Source organism: Nematolebias whitei, chromosome 13 (assembly GCF_014905685.2).
Source record: "Nematolebias whitei isolate Nwh7 chromosome 13, NemWhi1, whole genome shotgun sequence".
In the NCBI taxonomy this organism is placed as follows: Eukaryota; Metazoa; Chordata; class Actinopteri; order Cyprinodontiformes; family Rivulidae; genus Nematolebias; species Nematolebias whitei.
Window position 1 is genome coordinate 11484620 of NC_056510.1, and position 26494 is coordinate 11511113.

The window sequence follows — 26494 nt, forward strand, 5'->3', positions numbered from 1 at the left end:
TTAACTATTAAAACATCCACCTGTTTACAATTTTTCTATTTGTCCTTTTTTGACAACATCCCAAGTTAATCATGAAAAATGCTGGATGGAGCGATGCAGTTATGGTTATTTTTTATTCCCCCTAATCGAACAGCAGTCATCTTTGGCGCCCATTGTTCTATAAAATTGTATTTTAGTCTCTGGATGCTGCAGAATCAATGTCAGGTTTTGGCTTCAGCTGGTGTTAAAAACACAAATCAAATCAGTGTTATCAAAATAAAAGCATCAAAACACTTGATTTAATGGCTAGATGGATAAATAGAATCCATCCCCATTGATGTATTTTTCGTAGCCATCAAGTGCAATTATGAGCACTCCGTCTGTTATATAATTCATAGAACGATTATATTGATTCGTGTATATCTAGTAAACTCACAAACGAAACTCGTTCACATCCAGTAAACATACACAATACATGATTTTATGTGAAGTCAAGCTTCTTGTTTGTGAATTTATTTATTTATTTGCATTATTATCATGCTTCCTCAGTATTTTTCTCATGTGCTGTATAATAAGTATATTTAATGAGTTTCACACCTTCACCTGACAGACTCCTGAGGCAGATCATTCCTCAGTCGGTTTGCTCTATTGAATTGTGTCGGCATCTGAAGATGAGAGAAGATGGAGCTCATTTCAGGCTTTAGATCACGCAGACCTTCCACAGTTTGTGACATGGTTTTGATGTCTGGTAAGCGAGCTTAAAATCTACTTAACGGCATTGTTTTTAGCTTCTCAAATACATTTGTATTTATTCAAATCTGAATTCAAGCTGAAATACAAGACATCGACAGCTGAGATTAAAGAGGAATTATTTTGTTTTATTTCTGTTAGAAACTGCTGAATCACCTGCCGTATTACAAGTCACAGTTTAAAACTATATAATATGTAACTCTATAATGATATTCCATAAAGAGATGGTTTTAAAAAAAAAACTTATTCAAACTTTGTTAATGATGTTATAGATAAAACTGACTGAGCTCTTGGCTAAAGTTAATAAGCTGTAGCTGATGTCTTGAACTGCGGTGACTTTAAAAGTTAATCAGTTGTAGATGCACATCCAAAATTGGTCCACTGGTTCGTGACATATTTTGCTGATGTTACAAATAAACAAACAAAAAAAAAACACCTCTTCCCATCCACAGTGAATGATAACCACCATCAAAACTTTGATTTAGGACATTTCTTTATTTTACTTTGTCAAAAAACTTTCTTGCCCACGAAGCAGTTCTTCAAATCTTCATGAACTTGGAGAAATGAAACATTCAATCATCCATATAGGTGGTGAGATTTCAGCCTGACTTCTGAAGTTTTTTTTTTATTTTATTTTAACGTTAAATATAACAATACCTTAAATTTGTTTTGAACTTTTCAGAGCTTCTCGGTGCTAAATTTTAAGCACGAAGCACATTTTTCTATTACGGTACCAAGACCCCATGAGTCTCAGCTGCTGCATTTCCACCCCAACTGCCCATCTCCAGAAAGATTTGATCTTTTATTGCTGCGTGGAGCTGTGATATTTTTCTGTGACGCTCACATCGAAAATCACTGGCTTTGGAAGTTCAAAGCTGCCGAGAATCTCTTGAAGGCCAAGTTTAAACGTTCAAAAGATGTAATAATTTATTTTCAAAAATCAATAGTTCAACAGCTTCCAATGTTCTCAAAGTCTAAATACTGTAAGTAGTTTACAAAACTTTCAACACGTTACATTGTACTGACGGGGACCATGTAGAAAATACTGCAGTGATTGATTTGTGTTGGAACATCAGGAACAATAAAGTCCCAAAAACCTACAGGGGTGAAGGAGAGAACGGTAAAATGGACGTTTGACATTTAGTTAAATCTAGTTGTTCATTACAGTAGTCCTTCGCTACTTCGCGGTTCGTTTTTCGCGGACTCTCTATCACGGTTTTTCAAAATAAGATTGCACACAATTGGTTGGTTGATGGATGAGCTGCATGATGATTAAGCTCAAATGGTAGCCCTTTTGAATTGGGTTTCCTCCTAAAGTTAATGAGCTATGGGTATATTCAGTTATTACTTTCTGCACGTTTAATTAAAGTTTGTCAAGTGGTTCCTGATATATTTTGTATTAGTCAGACACGAGAGCGCAGGTGCACATGCAAAACATTATCATCCACTTTTAACTTTTTGGTAGTTGGCAATCTAATAAACTAATAATGTTGCACTTCTTGACTAAATCTGTGCTGTTTAGGAAAAAGGATTGCCTGTGGTTTAAGTTTATGTAGGTTGAACTGAAGGCCACACTAAACTGTATGCATAAAAATAAGCTCGTTTAACTTTGGGTAAGTTTAATAAAAAGGTTAATCAGCATCAGATTTTTTTTCATGCATAATGAAGTGCAGTATTAACTTTGACACTGGCAGTCACCCAGACTAATTCATGAAAGATAATTTTGGCTCCATCCTGCTGCATAAAATAAGAATGTAAAGGTTACAAAGAGGCAGGCTGCAGCTGAATAAACCAAAATCACTGTTTGTGATCTTTGATTCTGCACAATAGGTCTGTACCAAGTTTTATCTTGCAAACAAAAGATAATGATCACATCCTTTCTCCTCGACTCCTCTTAGAGGAAAGTTTTGCACACGTAATGAGGCTCTCTATGATTTTTATGAAGCGATTTGCAAACAGAAATGTGCACTGTCTTCCCAAAACTGTGAAAAGAATCCCCACCATGATTAACAGGACTGTGCAATACTACATGTTGGCCTTGTACATCTAAATTGTTTTGTTGGTAGCTGGTTGTGTCACTTTAAGTGCAACCCCTTTCAATCACAGCTCTTCATATTTCACTATTGAAAAGGTTGCTTATCATGCAGAAATATTTCTGTAAATCAATTTGTTTGGTGCCAGAATGAGTCTCAACATACGACAGCAGCTCAGGGATATGCAATCAAAAGTAAAATGTGTTTCTTTGAAGCTTAGATTTATTTTGGTCATGTGGAAAGCACAAAACTATCATTTTCTTTATAATAGCAAAGTTTCATTTGCCATTGGAATGATCTGTACTGATCAGCTTTCGATTACTCTCTGTAGCAAAGATTGTTTTCAGCATCTTTAATCTGAAGAACGTATTGGGCTGTTTTTCCTGCACAAAAAATCCTGGGATGTATCACATCAGCAAGGATTTTTAAAATGCAATCGTTTTTTTTTTGTTGTCAATGCCAATATGAAATGTGTACGCTTGTTTTTTTTTTATCCATTGCAGAAGCAGATTTGGAAGAGATCAAAATGCGACAGCAGCAGGGGCGCTCCTTTTCTTTCTTTGACCCTTTTAATTGTTCTGTGCTTTGCTTTTGTGAATCTGTGTGAAGTGCTTCTAATCTGGCAGTATCCAGGACACCTGTTGATTACCAGTAAAAACAGAATAATTAATTGAATGTACAAGCTCGACATGCACATAATCAGTGTTCATAGAACAGTATGATGCCTGCGACATAAAGCCAGTGTTTCTGTTTGATACAGTTAGAGAACAGATGGAACAAATGCACTCAGCCTGAAGACAGCCAAGAAACAGCCTTGAGTACAGACTTCCTACAGCTGTCAGGGAAATGAAGATAAGTGAGAATCAATCATTTTTGTCTAGCAGTGTGGCTAGGGATACAACCAATAGGTGCAATAAAATGTGGACAAACAATGCCTAACAAAAGGCTCAGAGATTAGTGTGTGCCAGGTGACTGAAGTATGATGGAACACAGCTGCACTGAGCAGTCAACAATTATATAGATGTTTCTTAGCACCAAGTCCAGACCACAAAATGAATACAGAAGATTTAACATCACTGCATAAAGGTTTATTGGTGCACATAATCTTTCTTTTGTTTTGTTTTTTACATAGGGCACATCCAGAACATTTTCAAAATGGTGCCCAAAAAGCCAAAAGCCCTAACAGAGAATCTGTCGTAACGACAGCGCTGGTGCAGATAAACCCAATGGTGCAGGCAGGCAGTCCAGGACTCAGGAGATTATAAAATATAGTATTTATTAAAAAGAAACCAAAAGGCTGTCAAGGCGAAAACATCCATCCATAATTATCTTTATCCGCTTCTTCCATTTCGGGGTGCGGGGGTCATTGTACAAGAGACGCGGACACTGAGTTTATTTAAGCAGTTGTCTGTTTTCAAATGCTGCAATGTGAGGCTAACCATCTGACATAAATCTACTTTGTTTTATGGTTTATTGTTTCATTACAACCCAATTCCAAAAAAGTTGGATTTTTTAATTAATCTTATAAATCCATCCAACATTTTTCAGTCAGGTCATCTGGACAGTTTCTTTTTTTTTCTTGTGCTGAAACGTTTCGCCTTCAATCCGGAAGACTTCATCATTCTTCGAAGGCGAAACGTTTCAGCACAAAAAAAGAAACTGTCCAGATGACCTGACTGAAAAATGTTGGATTTTATACCTGGATTATTGAGCATGTGCTTTGTTTTTATAAATCCACATTTCATTCACAATGGAACATAGTAAAAACTGCTGAGTCTAAGAAACTGTGTAATATATTAGATAAATTAACTAATTTTAAATTATAAAGCAGAAATGCGTCTCAAAGTGGGGACAAGGGCAACAAAAGACTAAACTTAACGGTATAAAAGAGAAACAGCAGCACTTTGCAACTAATTGGGGTTTTTGGCAACATGTCATTAACAACTCAACTCATAAAAGATCTCTTAAATTTGTGTTTAAAACTCAAACTAGTATATCTTGAAAGGATGTGTCACCCAATGCCGTGTTTGCTAAAAGTTCAAACAAATATTTTGCACAATGCATTTGCACTCATGTTGTGAATCACTCTCAGCTGAAACCACACAAAGCTTTAGCTCAATTTCTGTAAAATTTACAAACTTATAGCCATTTTAGTGTTTGCTAAAATGTATTAGCTGTGAAGGCCATCCTAAGTTGACTTGACCCCAAAATGTAATCAGTTGCACGTGTATATCCAACAATTACTTCCTGAAAGTTTCATTAAAATCCATTTAGTGGTTCATGAAACATTTGGGTAAGAGTAAACGCCAAAAGTTAGACAGAAAGTACCTGAAATGAGTTGAAGAAAAGTTCACAGTACATCCGGATCTCCCAGCTTGATCCCTCAAATGTATGAGGCATCCCAACGAAGATGATGTAGTGGATACCAAACACCAGCACCAGAACCAGGGTGGACTTTGCTAATTTCCTGTAAAAAAACAAATAAAGTTCATATATCAAATTATGTCATTAATTGTAAACACTAATATGTAATACATTCTAATAACCATATCTGCACCAGGAAAAGTACATAAAATGAAATAACATGAACTCTGAATGATTTATTAATACAAAGTCAGCCATGCCTTCATTTTGAACAGAAAGAATTGCTGAATATTGCACACACTGGATTTTGCAACGATTTAAAGCGCATCCGTTCATTCACTTTGATGTTAATGGAAGCCGATATGATTGCTGTAGCTAGATAAAGTAGAAACCAATTACTTTTAAGTAGAACAGATCAGGTTTCTATGTCTTAAGCTCACATTCATATCTTATCTTGAGATGGGTATCTGTACTATAATGGTTTGCAAAAAAATAAAAAATAACCACAAAAGTACCAGATTGCTTTCAGCATGTCACCTATGGAATATTAATTTCTGAAAAAAAGTCATATACTTATAATAGTACGTAACATCTAAAGAGAAAAATGGAAAAACTGTTGATTAAGAGCTACTTTTACTGTTTGGGAAACAAAGAAAATCATATTCACTCTGTTTAGGTCTTGGTTTTCCAATACAATAAAGTTTTTTTTGTTTTTTTCAGAATTCAGTTAAAATTGATTTACTTAACTTGTACTTTTTTTTAAAGTGCCTTGATCGTCTAGGTCCACAACAGAGAGGTTATCAATATAACGTTTGTACTAATATTCAGTAATATACAAGCATGAGGCATTGGACTGTATGCATTACAGTGTAACTGCTCTCACTTTCCGCCCACAAATATCAAGCATCTGATCTTCTTTGAGTCTGTTTTCTGTGTTTTTCACATGTAATTAAACCAATTATATAATAAATTTGTAGCATGTTTAGAACAAGGGTTCGTAAAGCCCTGATCTATTCCACATTTCAGTCGATACAAATGAAAAAGCCTCAGAATGAGGGGTTAACTCTGCTGCTGCATTGGATCAAAATGATCCCTGAGGCCTCAGTGTTGAAAGTGAACGGCCCGAGGCCTGGAGGCCATCCTGCAATCTTCTCCCTGAGAGGCAACAGGTGACATCTTTAATCGGTGTGCCATTGTGCTGCTGCTAATATCTCCATGTTGTGAAGAGTTTAGTAAAGTTTTCTAGGGAAGGTACTGTATGTGTATTGATTAGCTCACATAAATATCACAAACATTGTCTCTGCAAAGAAGTAAAATATGCATAAAAACTGATGATTAGACAACTTGAACGTCCTCACTTTTGTCCCAGTCTGCTTTGCTCACCTCCTTCCTCTCTCTGTACCTTTTCGGCTTCGCTGCCCGAGCGCCGCTGAGAGTTAAAGAATTTATGACACCAGTTGCATTCTGCTAATTTTCTATGGCCTCCAGTTCGGTGCACCTGATCACCGTAATCTGTTCTGACAAATCGTCATCTCATCCACATAAAACGTCCTCGCCAGCAGCATTCAGAGCAGCGCTTCTCTCGGACGATACGCTGTAATTATTATGTTTTCATCTGACATGTTGATGCCAGCACCAGCAGGGGAGAGAAAAGACAGATAATTGTAGACGTGGAAATGAGTGTGTTAGTGTGTGTAGTGGTGTGTGTGTAGCTGTACAGCTAACAGAACGAGAACAAGTTGGAATTTTACACTGCAAGAGAACAGAATACCAAAGAGGTCATTTCTATCAGCTTGGTTAAGGTAACCGGTCATATCTTTGTATCCCACCCTCTTTTAAACTCTGACCCTCTTCCCAACTAAACGGATGGAATCAGAAGTGGGTTTTTGGTTCAAAACCCATCACCGATTTTCATCACACCACCAATGATGAGTATCATCATGGTATCTTGTTTTATCCTTCTTGGAGCATTTAGCGTAGTGGGCTGGATGATAAATAAATAATAATATATCCAGAATCTCCTGATGCATGCTCAATAATCCAGGTAGAAAAATCTACAAAGGTTAAATCAGGTCCTCTGGACAGGGTTACAGTATATGAACCATATGAACCATGCTGCTGACCTCACTGCTAACCGAACCAAACTATAGGTGCATTTCTTTTTCACTTTTGGCGCCTTGATTTTTATATTTTTGTTGCATGCTTTGGTATTTCTTATTGTTGTTTCTTTTTTAGCGAGTCGAGATGGTTCTTCTCGTCCTCAGCATTTCATTGCATTGTTGACCTTGTGTTGATTTTTGCACATGACAAATAAACCAAACCAAACCTGAAATAGCTGAGTAACAGATATACCTGGTAACTTGAAGATGATATTAAGGAAATATCTTTTTTCTTTAATCCAGATTTAGTCACCTTTTAAAATTAAGCTTATTAAAAACAAAGAGCTAGATGACAACAATGACATCTCAAATGTGGCCATGCTTTGTTGAAAAAAATCACTGCCTCAACCTGTACTGTTTCCTGGTATCATATCTCCCCGCATTGGTCTCTCGTATCTTCGTGGCCAGAACTCGAACAATATTCACAAAGAGAATAAAGTTGAGCTGAAACAGAAGAGAAACAGAAAACTCTTAAGTTTGTGCCTTAAGTTGGGCAAAACCCAATTCCCATAAAGTATGATTTTTTTTTTTAACTAAGTGAAATCTTACAACAACAAAAATGCTTAAATGTATGAATTAAAATGGTTAAAATTATCTAAGTCATTCTAAAGGTTAGAAATCAGAATAAATTACAAGTTATTTTTCCTAATAAAACTGTCATTTGTAGATTGGCTTTAAGATCTACTCATCAAAACATTACAGTCATTTCCTGGTAAATAAAACAAAATGAGAACATGTCACAAAGCAACGAGTTTCATTTAACTGTTCATGAACATATTTAAATGTTACTTTCAGGAATAATGAAAGAAATTATCTGGCTACATATTTTTGGAGTTTCGTTTTCAACAATTTAACTTCTTCATGTACGACGATCAGTTTCACCAGGTTTTTTGTGTTATAAATTAAAATTTTACAAAGTAATATTTAAAACAAATAATTTGCTATAAGGAAGAGAGCTGACACAGGCTATTAGCCAGCTTAAAAATAACTCAGAACTGCCCTTAACTTATTTTTTTTAATTAAACGCTAACAACTAAATGAATAATCCAAATAATCCAACACACTGGCTAAAGTTTTAGAATGATTAGCCCTTATTGTCTTCAAATAAACATGAAGACAAAAAATGATGAGAACAAAGTTTATGCTTCTTTCTTTTACTCATTTTTTTACAAAAGGTTGTCAGTGGATCTGCACTGTCTCTCTCAGTAACATGAGTGTGTGCTGTGAATATTACACTGAAGAACATTTATAATCTGAACGTTGTTTTTCTAGTTGAGAGCTACATTTACTGTCACAAGTGTCAGCTAAAAGGCAGCACGTTGTTTCAAATAAAGCATTACTGTGTTTTGACAACTTCAACAACCTCACTATGTGTAACTGACAAAAATACGAGTGTTTTTAATAGTTTAAGAATAAATAATAATCATAACAATGTGTCATAATTTATATGTGTCTTTCGGGACACCCAAGGTTACACAAGGCAGAATATAAACCACAATAATCAAATAGAAAAACTAAATGATACATCAATGAGGTCTACGCAGTCCCAAGATTAACAAGAAAATGTTTTTTTTTTTTTGTGTGAAGTGAAGATAATCTGAAGGGTTTATATCCAGTTTCTTTGTCCGTACATATGTGAATGATGATTTAGAAGAAACCGTACTGGGCCCGTGTTTCAGTTCTATGTGTGGAACTTTGGTGGCTGCTGTTAGAGCAGTCGTCCTCCAATGCAAGAGTTGGGTGTTCGATTCCACCAGCAGTCACATGTCGAAGTATCCCTGGGCAAGACACTGAACCCCTCGTGGCCTCTAATGTGTGTCCCATCAGTGTGAATGTGATAAAGCACAGATTAGGCTTTGTATAGATCTAGTAGAGTGCTGCATTAATGGGTAAATAAGGGCACAGATTGTAGTGTAAAGTGCTTTGAATATCTTGATAAGATAGAAAGACGCTACATAAGTACAGTCCATTTACCATTCAAGGCAAAATGGCCCACAAGAGAAAATGCCCCACTCTTATTGTAGACAAAATAGCTTCAGGCTGACCTCAAGCAGCCCAAAGTACTTCTCTAAGCTTGGATCTTACAATGCACAAAAAGCAAATAGCTACCTGAGCACAGAGCAAGGGTCACAAATAACACAATCACTGCAGTAACACTGTCATTTTCTGTTTCGTGAATGCTGCAAAAGTACTTTAAAACAAAATAAATGAATTGCAGACCTATGTTTTTGTCACTCTGAGTGTATGTAAGAACTAAAACACATGTTTAAGAGGTGGAACGCACTTTAGACAGTTAACCAAGTCAGCACTTGGCTAATCCTTCTGTTATAACTTGGTGGCTTTGACTGGTATCTGCTGGAGATTTTTCCATTCGCAGCTTGATGTATGCAGAGGCAGCTAAAGCCTGAAGTAGTTGTGTTCAATAATTCAGACTTTTTAAAGGAGTGGCACTCACAGCAAGACAGTGGCAGCTTTTTGGGCAGCTGCAGGACACCAGGTACAGTACCATAAAACAACAAGCTCAGCTTCAGATTCAAACAGTTTCATATGTCAAAGTGTCCTCAGGTGCGACACTGAACCCCAGATTGTCCCAGTAAAGTCTACAAATCCTGCATGCACAGAAAGGACTTCTGTGTGAGAGTGTGTGTGACAGAGTAAATGAGACATTGAAGTAAAATGTCTTATATAAGTGCAGTTTATCAAAAAGACACAAATGCTGTGACAAATTTAAAATTCCCAGTGAATCTATGAGATTCAATGAACACCCCCAGAAAATAAACAGACAAGAGAGTCGATGCAAATTTCTGAGACTGAGGTTCCATATGATCCAAAGCAAATCCTGTTAGGCGACGGTTTTTATTGTTGCACCAAAATCCTGCACAGTTTAATTTGATGAGGCCACAAAGGCAATTTGTTGGCGTCCCAGTGTTTTTCCTCCACAGCTTTCCTACACCAGAGGGTGCCATCATAATCACACCTGAGATCCATTGGGGCTTATCTTCATCCATCCATCCATCCATTATCTTTACCCGTTTATTCCATTTTTGGGTCACGGGGGTCGCTGGTGCCCATGTCCAGCAATCACTGTGCGAGGGGCGGGGTACACCCTGGACGGGTCGCAAGTCCATCACAGGGCCACATAGAGACAAACGAGACAAACAACCATTCACTCTCTCACTCACACCTAGGGACAATTTAGAGTTACCAATCAGCCTAACATGCATGTTTTTGGTCTGTGGGAGGAAACCGGAGTACCCGGAGAAAACCCACGCATGCACAGAGAGAACATGCAAACTCCACCCAGAAAGGCCCCTGGACCGGGGTTTGAACCAAGGACCTGCTCGCTGAGAGGCAGCAACTCTACCAGTTGCGCCACCGTGCTGCCTGGGGCTTATCTTCTGGAGTATAAATATCAGCAGATGACTTCAACCTGATGCTGTTGCATTGTCTGCCTCATGGTAGCGCACTCCTGGCCAGATTATTTACCCCCTTGTAGTTTGTAAAACTAACCTTTGTCTTCGTGCTCTAGTTCTGGTTCCTGTGCTCCACCTTTACCCTGGATCTCCTGATATCCCCCACTAAAACCTCCTCATGCTTTCTACAAGCTGCTCCTTGCCTGCCACCACTTGCCTCCTTGTAAAAACCCTCCTGGAACCATTTGGACCATTCACCCCTGCAACAAACTACTAACTCGTAAAGTAAGAAACTTAACTGGACATCATCTTCTCCCTGAGATTCATGATACTCCTAACTCAGCTTCTTAATCATTAGGATTCCAGTCCCCTCCATGCTGAGTCATCTCTTTGTTTCGTTCATTTCACACATTGTAAATAAACACCGTTAACTTTTCATGGTCTTGAAGTTCTGCTCTTTTGGTCAATTACTGCCTGAATATTTACTAAAAACCTTACACAATTAAAGGACCAGCTTTCCTTGAAGGAATGTGTGCATACGACACCTTTCATACCAGAGTTTCAGACAAAGATCATCTTGTGTTGAGACATGACACAGTTGTAGCTGTTCTGGTGCAATTTGGAAAATAAACATGAGTAATTGTGTACAACATTACAAGGTGTTATGCTTAGAGTATGGGTTTTTGATGAAAATCATCTATAACTGCACCAAATTTTAGTTAAATATCTGAAAAGCTGACTGAGTCATCATCAGTTTTGTGTTGGCTAAGGCCATGGCAGCCATTTTTTTTTGAAATAGCATCAAAAACTGTTGTAGATGTACATCCACTAATTACTTTGTGAAAGTTTTATTTAAAAAAAATCCATTAGTTCATGAGATATTCTTCTTTCAGACAAACACACAGGGACAAAAATACTATTATCTAACTTCCCCTTTCAGCAGAGGGTAATGAATATGTTTCCGGTCTCTTGTAAAATTTGAAGATATTGGACCAAATTCAGAACATGTTGTCTTTTCCGAATCTTTTTCTCTTTTTTTTCAGGAGATAAACCCATTAAAGCCAGTAAGACACAAGGTTTCTCACATAAATAATGCCAGTTATTAGAATCTGCAGGAGATTTGTATATTTTAACTCCAATCTCAGCTTGATGGTGACTTGATTACTCATGTACGCTGTGCCAGCTCAAACCCCAAGTGTTCATTCAACAAGTGTGTGATTTGTTAATAGTCTGATCAATAATTCAAAGCTTTTGGAAATATGTTCACAGCAAGGCAGTGATTGAAGATCCGCTCTTTTTTTTTAATTATTATTGCTGCAAGTTTAAATACTGGAAAGCTTCTCAGTCTGAGAAGGATTTCTGCAAATAGTAAGAAAATGAAAAAGATTTACAGTAGTAGTAAATAAAACAATATTGCTTCAAACTATAAAGTCTGACTGAGCACATAACACAAGTACCAGTAAGATGAAAATGGTTGTCGTTTCCACTACTTCTCATGAATGCTCCGATAGTGCGTGGGCACATTTTTGTGAATATTTATTTTTAAGGGTGCTTGTATGCCTACACACATCCAGCCTCATATATTTTATTTACTGTATATATTTAGTAAAAAAGATGCTTTGTTTTAAAAACCAAGTGTGCGTAATTCATTCGAATAATAGGAGAACTCTTGGTTTTTTTTTAACTACCGTTTTCATCACTTTCTTTGTTCTTCTTGAGCTGTTGCTTTCTTTTTAGAGATTAAAATGGAATGCTATTCAACTAAATCCTGTGTTAGGGTTAATTATGCTCCACTAATGTTTGTTTTTAAAACAGAAATGCCATGAATTTAGAAGCATGCTCATAAACCTTCATGTATTTTGGATTCATGACCAAGTTCCTTATTCGTTTATCCAAAAAGCACACAAGGTCCACCTCCCAAGGCTTCTCCTGGGGTATACCAAGACCTGCAGGTGAGAGAGGATATATCACCCCTTGAGTCATGTCTGATTGTGCTCAGGGTCTTTTGCTAATGGGACACGCAAAACAAACCTCCAGAGGAAGGCACCCAGGAGGCATCCTAATCAGATTCATGAACTACCTCGACAACCTTTCGATGCAGAGGAGCAGTGTCTCCAATCTAAGTACCTGGATGACGATGGGTATATTTCTGAGGCTGAGACCAGCCAGCCTATGAAGGAAACCTATTTTGGCAGCATGCTATCCTGAGTCTTGTTCTTTCAGTCAAGATACACACATTGTGACTATAGGTGAGGATCAAATTGTGGACAGACCAAAAAAATCAGGAGCTTTGTCTGTCTGATCAGCTCTTTCTGCACCACACAATAAAAGAAAGCTGAAGTTTTTCACAAACAAAATGAAGCATTTGCGGCTTCTTTTTTCATTTTCATTTTTCATAAAATTAAAAATTGACCTGATTTCAACTTGCAGATGAAAGATTTTGTTGAAGTCTGTAACAAATAATTAAGAAAGACATTTATCAAGATGCTTACCCCTATTGCTGTCAAAATGGGTACCTGGTAAATCCACTTAATGTTACCAGCACTCAACTCCCAGCACCTAAAGTTGGAACAAAAACACACCAAAGTATTCAAACTGGAAAGGCAGAATAAGGAACACAGTAATCCCTCGGTAGTTAGTGGTTCGACTTTTGCGGAGTTGCTCGTTTGCGGTTTTTCAAAACAAGATTGTGCACGAGAAATTTTTTTTTTACAAAACACGTGATTGTTTAGTTTAATATTACTCACGTGATTGGGACAGTACGGGATAAAGTAAAAAGTTAGTAAAAATAAATAAATACTTCGGACAGGTGCCACCATTTTGTAGTTTTCTCTCAATAAGCCTAGACTGTATCACCACTCAAAATAACTACATTTTCCAGAAGCCAATGCACTAACCAGAATTCCCAACAGTGCTTCCAGCCTTTGCCTTCTGCTGAAATGGAGGGAAAATTTTGATCTGATCTAAAAAAGTTTGGTCCTTATCATAGTGACTTCGGCGCTCAGTGGATAGAATTGGACCAGAACCGGATTTCCAGCATGATCGTTCAATCCGAGTTCTGCTTGCAGGCTCAGGGAGCCTCTCGAGCAGGGTGGAATCACTTGGAGGTCTGGTGTTTTCTCCGGAGCTCACCGGGACTTCTGTCGTCCGGATTTGGACTCGACTATTGTGTGATTTTGTTTGCAGTGCATACTGTGTATGTATGTTGTTAAAATCACATATGTTTAAGAGTTTTGAACATTGCAAGAGTGTGGGAAGGGTTTCTAAAACCTTATATATATATATATATATATATATATATATATATATATATATTTGTGATACACATTGTGTATCTTATTAAATTATTTTCTGTTTTACCTTTTATTCACGTCATTCAAAAATTACAGTATTTTTTTTTACCTGTCTTTTTCCCAGTTGCTTTCTTTTTTCCAAAGTGTGCTTTTGATGTCATAAATCTCTTACTGGTTTTCAATTTTGGTCCAGTCAAGCAACTGGAAGGCTTCTACACAACACATGAAACTTCAAAGCCAAATTATTTGCCTCACACAGTAGGAGGAAGGATATTATTTTCATCCACAGATTCTCTTTTTACCAAACATACCGCACCACTGGAGATTGTACCAATATAACTCAGTTTTGTGTTTTGACAGTAATTCTTTCCAGATCTCCCACCTGTTTCATTGTGTGACTGCTTTCAGTCAGCTGTAAATGCTGCAAGTTTAATTAGATTTCTCAGATGACTCAAATGTCACCACAATTAGACACTAATTATAGTTTCATGTTTTATTTTTATTTTGTTTGCAAGCTCATTTTAAGCGACTGGATGGCCTATTTTGAAGATTTCAAAGTGTTTTTGACATTTTAATGACTGTTATGACTTTTATTGCCACTGAGGATTTGTATGATATGCTCTTACCTTGCATCTGCCAGTGTTGCCCTGACAATCGCCCAGACTGCCACAAAAAGAGCTGGCACACCTGTGATCACATAAAAGAAAAGGCTGTAAGACACTGATGGTGAGATTTCATCTGATGCAACTGATGTTGCGGTATGAATGTACAACTATACGTTATCCCAAATACAGACACCAGTGTGTACTGTGCATCATTTTTAAATCATGCTTATCAAACTAAGCTACTTGAGAGATGGAAATAAGTGTGCACAGAGAGAGTACAAAACATTAGTTTCTAAATAATCCCACATGTTGATGGTGTTCTGACGCACATAATAACACATTCAAACAACTCAACACACCTACTTCCTATCTGCGACCTTGGTGGCTGTCACATTTCAAAAGAAGCAGCAATTTCAACACTTTTACTCCCTAATGCAGCGCACCGAGGATTGTGATTTTATCTACCTAATGCCTGTGGAAAGGTTTTTGTTTCCACTTCTGTCAAGAGTAAAACTACATGACGGGGTCGGTTATTTTTTCAAAAGAGAAATGTATTTTTTAAGCCTGTAAAATAACAAATAAAGCTGACAAATTTACTCTGAAACACAGTAGATTTAGGGGTGAAATGGCACCTGTACAAGCACAACTGTCCAAAGAAATTTAGAACGACTCCGTAAGTTAATTTAGTTTCATAATATTTTCCCTCCACTTTTGTCTCATCGAACGGTTCAAAAGTATTACCCACAATGCCTTTAGGAAGGTTGTCAAGACATCTCACTGGGTCAAAGGCTACCCACATCCTAAAAATATGATAGGACAATGCAGAGTGAAAAACTGCTAAAATACTAGCAATACATAATACAGACCAGTACATATACAAAACAGGTATTTACCTTTATAGTATCCTGCAAATATCAATTGTGTACTAGTTACACACCTGGTACTATGTGACTACCAGGTAATACGCAAGAACATACAAGATAAATACCCTGTGAGTACTAGGTAAGTACCTTTTAAGTACCTGGTAGTACCCACTATGTCCCAGGTATGTACCCAATGAGAACCATATACATACCCTGTAAGGACCAGGTACATACTAGGTAAGTATTATGTATGAACACAGTAAGTACTGATTAGGTACATTTTAAGCGCCAGATACATGCCATGCATGTTCAATACTTTTGTCAACAATGTTGTTTGTAAAGGGTTTTTAAAATTAATTTGTTTTGTAGTGTACCCAATACTTACCACAAAACATATCAGGTACATGTCAAGTACATTCCTAGTACATACACAATAAGTGGTAGGTATGTACCCTGTAAGTACCAGATACATACCAAGTAAGTATCAGGTATGTACTAAGCATGTATCTTGTAAGCACCAGGTATGTACCGAGTACTCTATAGGTACCAAGACATAACCTGTAATTACTATGTAAGTATCTTGTAAGTATTAGAGACGTACCGGTTTATATTTATGTATCCTTTAATTGTTGGGTAAATGCTAGTTACATATCCTGTAAATACCAGGTAGATAGCAAAAAAGTACCGGGCATGTAATGTGTGAGTGTCAGGTACACATAAGCTATTTACCAAGTATATTTCCTGTAAGTACCAGATATGTACTATGTGTACCAGTTTTATCATATATATTGCTACCATACCTTAGACTTAAGGCTGCAAAATTAATTGCAAATAATTTGTCACTGAAAGATCACTGCTGCAAATGACTGCTTGGACTGCAATAAATAATAAATTGTAATATTCCAAGGGACATGAATTTATGCTTCACCTGCCAAATGTGTTCAATCAGATGGACCCTCACTGCCCAAAGTGCACTTGGTTTATTCAATAATGGCCAAAACAAATGAAGTGAGTGTTGACAAATATGGGTTTATCACAGCTAAAACTGCCATTACATTATTTACCAATTCCTCTGTGATTGCATGATTTCCTAACACTGTGCACCCTGTCTGTGCTCATTTAGAATGAGAAACCAACCAAACATGAAATAACTTCAAACTGAGTGGTAAGAATTACAACAAAGGGCCACTTTGCTTTCATTGTTCAACCATTTAAGCTGGACAGTTGCTAAACAAAAAATTAAATGTACAGATTATATGAATTTTACCTGCTTACTTAACTGATCAGTTTGGTAGGTTGATGGTTTGCAGAGATTCTAACATTCTCATTGAATTATATATTAAATCCCACCGGGGAAAAATATTTGCCGACCAAACAGAAGTCAGTTTGCACATAAACCGAAAAATCTGTAAGAGCTGCAGGCAGTGAAGTGTGATCAGCTCTTTTAAAAATAGATTTATGATTTTTTTTCACCATTGCCATTAACATTAATATTAATAATGTTGCTGAAACTCCATTCTGTGCCTCTGAATAGTGAGCTGCATCAGAAAAAGTGAAAGAAGTAGAAGTGGTAAGACTGATTGTAGCCGAGCGACTTCTCTAGCATCCTCTTCAGAAGCCTTTAAAATGTGGCAGCCCCATTACAGTTAATATAATTATTAAGAATAACTTTAATGGACTGATAAGTACTCACAGAGCTTTATTATTATTATTATTATTTTTTACAGGCGAGTGACATTTAAGCTGAAACGTGTATCTTATCTATAGCTCCTAAGGGAAAATTGAGAATAAGAGGTTTGCAGGGCTTAATGGCAGCGAGAGAACAGAGCAAAAGTTCATCAACATAATCTTGATTTTATCCATCAGGCCTACTTACATCACTTTGTTCTTTCAGGCTTTCAAGGTTATGACGTTTCAATATGTGCTTGATGAATGATCAGATTTCAATCTTAATTTTTTTTTAAAAATAGACAAATAAGCCATTTGATTTCAACAAGAGATCAATTTACCACTGACATGAGCTATATTGGATGCCCCAATTGAAGGAGTTTAATTATCTAGAAGTCTTTTTTTATGAGTGATAGTAGGATGGAGGAGGGGATGGACTGACAAACCGAAGCCTTGTTCACAGTAATGAGGGCGTTGGTCCTGTCAATCAGGGTGAAGACTGATCCAAGCTGAGTCTGAACTCTCGCTCTACTTTCTGACTTGCTCATCACTGTAAATTATTTCTGTTTTGACACTTTTATTTATATTATCAACAGTTCTGTGACATATGCGCCTACACAGAGTGACTATTGATTTCCAATTAATTATGGGTATTTAAACGGGTTTCTTTAAATAAAAATATATTAATGAGTAAAATAGATAAACCAACAATTTACCTCCAAAGCATAGTAAAGAATCTGTGTTTCATTTAAAACACAAATATTATGTGGTTAGATATTTTGATTAGGATACAATACTGTATTTACTTTTATGGTATGTTATAAACTACAGTTTTTACTTTAACATTACATGTATATAATTTTTGTACATTCCTGGGTTTATCTGTTATCAGTTTAGACAGGCAGTTTGGTTTTGGTGTTTTCATGTTCCTAGTTATTGTTTCCTACTTTCCCAATATAATATACCGTTTAACACCTGCTTTTATTTGCTAAAAAAAAACCACCTGTTCTAACTCACCAATCATTCATCCCAGATTACATAAACTCAATCACTGACAGATTATTTTACCCGCTCTTTACTGTTCTTGATCCCTAGCAAGTTTAGATTTTCCTAGTAAGTTCTTGTGAATAAACTTAATTTGATTGATGTGATTTTTGCCTGCCTGATTCCTGATATCTGCAGTTTTTCACCCTCCACTCCACAACCTTGACACTTACTGTCAACAGGCGTGGCTCATGAGCTATTGATCGAGCCAATATAGATTTTAGGATGACCGTGTTCAGCCTTAGAGATAAGGTGAGGAACTCTCTCATCCTGGATGCATGGATGGATGCAAAGATGGATGGATGATTTTTAAATTACTTTTGCAGATTTATCTTTGTAGTCATTTTTTTCACACTTGTCCACTATTTATTTATTTATTTATTTATTTTTTTACTGGATACACTCCCCCTTTGTTTTATCATGTCAGCAAAATATATGCTGAAAATGATATCTGTCCTCGGGACAATGGGAAGAAAATGATTTGCTGTAAGTGTCTTTTTCTAGAAATGTATTTCACCTTCAGTGTGGTGCATGAAAATAAGAAAGTGGTATTTCAAAGTAAACGTCTAGGCATTTAACACTCCCGGTGCCATGAAACAATGTTTGTTCAAAAGGATGTCAGAAAACATTGACGCAATGCAGACAATGCTCCAGAGGCAGGTGGATGATGAAATTAAGCACTTTTATTTAAGCAAGTCTAAACTATTGTGAAAGGAGTGTAATCCAAAACACAGTTTTAAGAGGACAGCAATACGTTCATTAGAATCATGTGAAAATATGTGAGGGGCTATCACATTCATGGATCATGAAGCAAAGGTGGAAAATAAGTAAACTACCTGTATATAATCGCTGAATTGCATATTCTCTCTGTGCATGCATGAGTTTTCTCCAGGTACTCCAATTTCCTCCCACAGATCAGAAACATGCATGTTAAGCTGGTTTGTATTAACTCTCAATTGCCTCTAGGTGTGAGTTTCTACGGGTCCCTGAGGTGGTCTTGCATCCAGTGTGCACGCCACCTCTTACACAATATAACTGCTGGGCATAGAGGTAAAGATGGATGGATGGATGGATGGATGGATGGATGGATGGATGGATGGATGGATGGATGGATATTGATTAACAACCTTCCATTAAACACTTTAGTTGAGTTGTGTTTTTGATTAGCCTGTAATCAAAGATTTCAGTGAACTTTTTTTATGATGTAGTTTTTTGGTAAGTGTGATGTTTCTGGACTCAAATGCTTTTATTTCTCATGAACAGAGAGCAAGTCTGGAACAGTCCAGTTGTACGTATTTATTTGTAATACAAGAAAAAAAACTGTTTAGGGAGAAGAAGGTTCATGTCCATGCTTTAGAGAAAAGTTCTTCTCCAATAGTAAACAGGAACAAACTTAGGAGAAGTCAGTCTGTTTTAGCGACAGCATTGGTTCTGCTCAGCTTCTTGGTGTAAGTGAGACATTAACAGTTTTTAAGTACGAGATTAAAGTCTTTTTCCATCTTCTCACCAATATCTTCTTTTTTTTTTAATTTTCTCAGGACGTTAAGTTGCTGAGAGGCAGTATGTTCACAGATTTTAACCTCTTCTTCCTTTTCTAAGCATCAAAAATAATCTTACCTACTGTAAAATAATAAGATGTGCAAAAACTGAAAAAGGTATAGAAAATAAAAGGGCATTACCAAATACAAAGAATTATATTAAGCATGTTGTTTGCTTTGTGGGTAAAATAAATAGATGTAAGATGTACAAGTTATCCTGATGCATGCTCAATAATCCAGGTAGAAAAATCTAAAAAAGTTAAATCTGGTCCTCTGTACATTCAAAAAACAAAAAAAATGTAGAAATGTTTCGTCTTTCATCCGTCTTTCTGTTTTTTGAATGTACAGAGGACCAGATTTAGCTTTTTTAGATGTACAAGTTATTTTCTGCATGACTTTCAGCACTGATGAGAAAAAAAAAGATGATGGGAAAATAAGTTTGAAGTGAAGTGATGCTTTAGATTTGCTGCCTTGTGGCATGTCATAAAAATATATTGTTGCTTACCCCAGCCTATGAGAATGAAGCCCCAGAGATATTTGGAATCGGACCGGAATGCCATGAAGATGAGGCTGTGCAGGTAGAGGCCTTCGACCAGGATCCAGTAATAGTTTGTAGCCAGAAAATAGATGAAGAGCAGCACCGTCACCTTACAGCCGATCTAATAATAGACCAAATAACACTTGTAAAATCCATTTCGTGCCAGCTTTGTGCTTATTTGCTTGCCTTTGTGTTGACAAACTCTTGATCAAACTTTTAGCTGCTCCTGCACTGCAGGTGGGCCTAAAAATGATTGCATTGTGAGGACTTGTATTGTTTAAATTTACATAGAAATAAAGCAAAAGCACCTTTGCTTTAGAGCAAACCTGAATCTCTCTCTTAAAAAAAAAAAAAAAAAAAAAGCCATTAAGTATAAACTGTAATTTTGAAGTGTGGATCAATAAATAAAAAGTTGCAAATATCAAACTTTTGTAAACCTCATTTTTATATCTATTGAAAATATACTTTTGCTTTTTGGTCATTTTGATTGACAATTAAATACATAAACACTTAAAAGTGAACAAAATATATTTTAAAAATTCTTATTTTTGTGTGTAATTAAGGGAACTACCAAACAAACAAAATTAAACAGCAGCATGTCATTAAAATAATGCATATTGCCCAATGAATTGCTTGCAAATGTTTCAAGCAAGTACAAGTTACAGAAATAATGACTGAAGAGAAAACAGCTGACACACTTCTCAGAAGATTCTAACAAGGTTAAATCAGGTCCTCTGGACAGATTCTTCTTTGTTGAAACATTTCGTCTTTTATCCAAAAGACGAGCATGCATCAGGACACTTCTCAGAAGAGCTGGGGAGCTATAGCATGAAAAACAGCTGCTTTATTTGGATCTTTTGAACAGTCTGCCACTACCAGTCATGGGCGATGTTGAACTTAAATTGTTGACAACAAGTTGGAAAACTTTAAACAAGGTATTCACAAAGACTGCTGTCACGTTTAGCAATAATAACTGTACTAACAATGCTAATCACTCTAATAATCATTAAAATTTTTGATTTAAAAAAGACCTCAACAACACATCTGTTGTTGTGTCACTATGCAAAACAGTAAACTTCTAATTTACAGTAAATAAGTATTTGGACACCCATTTCAATCACTTTGTTGTCTGTTTTTTTATTTTCTAAATCAATCAGTCAACCTCGTTCCTCCATAACTTTTGGACCTTGTTCACATTGCTACACCCGCTTATACCCTCAGATCCTCTTCTTCTATTCAGCTCATTGTTCCCCTTGCCCGTCTTGTTACTATGGGGAGCAGAGCATTCAGCTGCTCTGCTCCCCAGCTCTGGAACTCACTCCCACCTGATATTACCAACACAGACGCATTGCCACATTTCAAATCCAAACTCAAAACGTATCTATTTAACGTAGCCTATGCACTGTGATTGCAGCTGCATTGTCTTATTTTAATTCTATTTTACTTGTTTTTACTTTGTGTATAATATTGTGTCTGTTTTTATGATTAACAGGTGACCTTGAGTGCCAAGAAAGGCGCCTAAAAATAAAATGTATTATTAATATAAAATACTGTCTGATGATTAAAAAAAATCCCATAAAAATATTGCACAGTTATGGAAGTAAAACTGACTCAGTCCCTAAAAATAATTGCTTAGTATTTAAGAAGTATAAAATAATATCTGAAAAGCAAGAATTCATATTTTATATAAATGACATAATTGTATGCTCCCTCAAAACTTGCAACATCTGTGGCATTGTGCTGTGTGATAAAACTACACATTTTAGAGTGGTCTTTTATTGTGGTCAGCCTAAGGCACGCCTGTGCAATAACTATGATGTCTAATTAGCATCACAATATGCCACACCTGTGAGGTGGATTATCTCGCCAAAGGAGAAGTGCTCACTAACACAGATTTACACAAATATGTGAACAATATCCCACCTGAGGCAGGGAGCATTTAGTCCAAATGGGTCATGTTTGGTGTCTAAATTATTGAGGTGGCAGCCTTGAGCTGGGGCCACAAGGTTGTCGATGCTTCTTGCAGTGACCATCATCGAACTCTGTGGAGTTAGGGGTTAGGGAGGCTGTCAAACTGAAGAAGGAGTCCATTCAGGCCTTGTTGGCTGGTGGGACACTGGAGGCAATTGAGGAAATCTGGAGGGCAAAGCAGGCTGCAGCCTTGGCTGATGCTGAGGCAAAAGCTATGTTCGGTGAGACCTTGGATAAAGACTCTCAATTGGCTATGAGAAGATTCTAGCAAACCACCATGCAACTGAGGAGGGGAAAACAGTGCTTTATTAACACTGTGTTCAGTGAAGGTGGGGTGCTGTTGACCTCAACCAGTGATATTGTCAGGAAGTGGAAGGAATATTTCTCAGACCTTCTCAATCCTATCGGCACATCTTCCACAGAGGAAGCTGAGTCAGAGGACTTTGGTGCTGGTCAGTTCATAACTGTGGCTGAGGTCACTGAAGTAGTTAAAAAGCACCACAGCAGCAGAGCTGCAGGGGTGGATGAGATTTGACCTGATTTTTTTAAGGCTCTGGATGTTGCGGGGCTGTCTTGGTTAACATGCCTTTACAACGTCATGTGGACATCGGAGGCAGTGCACTGGATAGGCAAACTGGGGTGGTGGCTCTCCTCTTCAAAAAGTGGGGACCAAAGAGTGTGCGGGAATATAGGGAAAGCACTTTCCTTACCCACCCTGGTAAGGTCTATTCAGGAGTACTGGAGAAGTGAATCCTATTGTTGGTCAAACCTCGGATCCAGGTGGAACATTGCAGATTCTGTCCTGTCCGTGGACCACAGAACCAGCTCTTTAATCCTCACTAGGGTTCTCAATGTGAGTTTGTCTATCCCATCTGCATGTGTTTTGTGGACTTGAAGAAGGCATTCGACCATATTCAATGTAAACTTTGGAGTTGCTCCATGAGTATGGGATTGGGGGCCCATTGCTATGGGCTGTTCTCTCTCTATACAAGCAGTGCAAGTCAGACCCCTTCAGGGAGGGAGTTGGACTCTGCTAGGGCTGGCCGTTGTCATTGATTCTCTTCATAACTTTCATGGAGATAATTTCTCATTGAAACCAGGGGACAGAAGGAATCCGGTTTGGTGGCCTCAGGGTTCCATTTTTTGCTATTTGCAGATGAAGTGGTCCTGTTAGCATCATTGTGCCATGATCTTCAGCCCTCACTGGAACGGCTCACAGATGAGTTTGAGCGTCTGGGATGAGTATCAGTACCTCCAAATCTGAGGCCATGGTCCTAAAAGGGTGAATTGCTCTTTTGGGGTGAAAGGTGAAATTCTGCCTCAGGTAGAAAAGTTCAAGTATCATGGGGTTTTGTTCAGTCAGTATTGTTGCTCTAGTCTCCATCTGTATCCTCCCACCTGGAAAGCATCCAGGTGTGCAGTGGAGATCATCCTGTGCTCCAGCATCAACATGTGGCATGGAGACTGCACAGCAGCAGAAAGAAAAGCTTTGCAGAGAGTGGTGAAGGCTGCACAGAAGTCTGTTGGAGTCCCCACCATCACAGACATCTACACCTCCAGATGCAGGAAGAGGGCCACCTGCATCATAAAGAACCCCAGTAACCCAGCACACACTTTTGCCCCGCTCCCCTCAGGAAGGAGGTTAAGGAGCATTAAGTGTAGAACCACTAGACTGAGGAACAGCTTCTACCCTGAGGCTGTTAGACTCGTAAATATCTTACCAGAATAATCACTATGAAAAATCACATCATGTTGCTGTGTTCATTCGTACTCATCTGCTCACACAGACTCATGTTCGTGCTGCTGTTCGGCGTATTGTTTTTATGCTATTAGTGCTTAGCATATTTTTAGTTAATGCTTTTCTTAGTTCATAGTTCATATCTTAGATCTTATTACTGATTTTCTTTTACATTTTATTATTGGATGTAACTGGAACCCTGTGTACAAAATTTTGTTCCACCACATGTCCCCACATGTGGTGCGAATGACAAATAAAGAAACTCTGTCTCTGACTCAGACTCTGAGGGCTGCATCCAACACTGTGACAATCACACATCAGTTTTTGCTCCAGCTTTGCAGACATTTTAAACTTAATGTGGCAGCAGATGTGTTTCAGTTTGTTTACCATGGCAGAGGGCAGAGCAACCCAGTAGCTGACATGGACATGAATGTAACTATGAAAGGACAAGTCTCTTGCTTCTAATCTAAATTATACTATAATCTCCTATGACGTCTGTTGTCTAGTCTCGTATTTGTGCTTTGTTTTCCACCTGGTAATGCATTACATTATTACCAACACCTGCAGTTAATTATTCTTGCCATTACATATACTCCCGAGTTACCTTTGATTTTTGTCAGCTCCTTCAGGGTTTTTTTTTGCCAACATTGTCATATTTGTTTCATTTTTTAAGGATTTTCTTTGATTTTACTGCAGTGCTTTTTGTTCTACCCATAAAATAAACTCTAGTCTTCCTGCCACATTTTTAACAGCTTCCAGTCTGCCGTCTGCGTTTAGGTCCGCTGATACATAGATTATTATTATTTTTTTTATCTGAAAGGAGGTTGAGAGCCAGTCCAAAGAAATAACCTTTAGACTTTTTCCATCATTTAGGAGTTACACTGTAAATTAATTAGCAACGTAAAATAAATTTAAATAAACTTGATAACACAAAAATACAGTATATAAAATTCAAAGTGTTGTATGCCCTGATACCATTACTGTCCCCTGTTGCAGAGTGGAGTGGGAATTGGAAATGCCCTCTGTCTGTATGTGCATGTTGTGAGCATGACAGCTTGAAAAATAAGAGATATTGACTTCCATTTTTGTGTGGCTGCATCTAGGTGTAAGAAAGTTTCCTTTCGAAAATTGGTTTGCCACATCAAAATCCAACATAGCTGCTGCCATATACTGTATGTATATATCTTAACCTTGTGAGCTGGATAAACTGAAAAATAAGCAACATGTCAGTGTGTTGCTGCATCAAGGTGCAAGAAAAGTCATTATCAAAAGTTGAGTTGCCATGTCAAAATCCAAAATGGCTGCCCTCATATATGTCGGTCCATCCTGCAAGCTGGATAGCTTCAAAAATAAACAATAGCGACTTCAATTTTGGCTGCATCTTAATATAAGAAAGGTCACTATCAATACATCAGTACTGGGTCACTATCAATACCTACTGGGTGCTTACACCAAAATACCAAAACACACACTATATATACTGTACTGTGTGTGTGTGTAGGGGGCGGGGCGTAAACAGATCACCCTTATCTTTTGAGGAAACTATGTTTTTAGTTTTTATATTGTTCAAAGTATAGTTTCCTCAAATGACTGGTGTGACTGAATATTAATCTATGATGGCCAAGGCCACCATTGGCCACCTCTTCCACTGCACCTGGTCATGGATAAAATTGCTCCCTCCACTCACCTGTTTCTGTCACTATGCGCTGCTTCAAAGCAAAAACAAACAAAAAATCTTTCTGCATAAACACATTGTTTCTATTATACACTTGAATATCGTCAACATTACCCATGAACAGAGGTTTTGGGGAAAGGTCAGACTAAACATTTCAAAGACATTAATGAAGGAAGATCACATAAACTAGGCAACCTTGTCCAAAACAACAGAACTGAATGCCTTCCTGGAGTAAAGGCTTTGGGGTAACCCACTGACAAACACCTCACTGTTGAGCCTTGGTTCCAAGCCCAAAGCCTTTATAGACAGCTACCTCCATGTGGATCACCTACATGCTAAGTAATCAAGGTGCTGTGCAAGCAAGTTTGCAAATGTAATGGTAAGCAGGAAAAGGAAAACTTCAATCTAAATGACAATTAACGGCTTTCACATAGTCCAGGATTGTTTACTGCACATAGGATTTGTTTCCCAAAAGTAGGCTCATGTTCCTGGAAAAAGTGTTTATGCTCCTAATGCCCTAAAGCTGAATTAAACTGATGTTAGATCACAATAAGTACCAGGAGGCGTGCAGAGAAAAACCATCTAAGATCCCTCACACCCTGGACACCATCTCTTCTGGCGCCTTCCCTCAGGTAGCACTTTGGCCAACTGAGGATCAGGACAGCCAGGCCACAGAGAAGTTTTTCCCCACTTGCCATCTGTCTCCTGAACATTTGATGTAAATAGTAAATCGTCAGTATTTAAAACTCTACGAAAAGCGTGACTGCAGAGTCTTCAAACACTCGTGCTTGTCTTTTTGCCTAAACTGGATAGCTGCTGCACCAAGTATTTTTAGTATATATGTATATATATATATATATACA

The 26494-nt window shown here is 37.5% G+C and overlaps 1 protein-coding gene across 1 annotated transcript in view; it reads right to left on the reverse strand.

Annotated features, from left to right (window-relative positions):
- The window catches only part of pth2ra (parathyroid hormone 2 receptor a), a 48088-nt gene that overhangs the window by 5665 nt on the left and 15929 nt on the right, over window positions 1-26494 (reverse strand). The window contains exons 6-10 of the mRNA XM_037686332.1: window positions 20215-20368; window positions 14618-14678; window positions 13191-13257; window positions 7635-7729; window positions 5091-5229 (exon numbers count right to left, since the gene is read on the reverse strand). Of these exons, the coding sequence (XP_037542260.1) occupies window positions 5091-5229; window positions 7635-7729; window positions 13191-13257; window positions 14618-14678; window positions 20215-20368 (516 nt within the window). The remainder of the gene's footprint in view (window positions 1-5090; window positions 5230-7634; window positions 7730-13190; window positions 13258-14617; window positions 14679-20214; window positions 20369-26494) is intronic.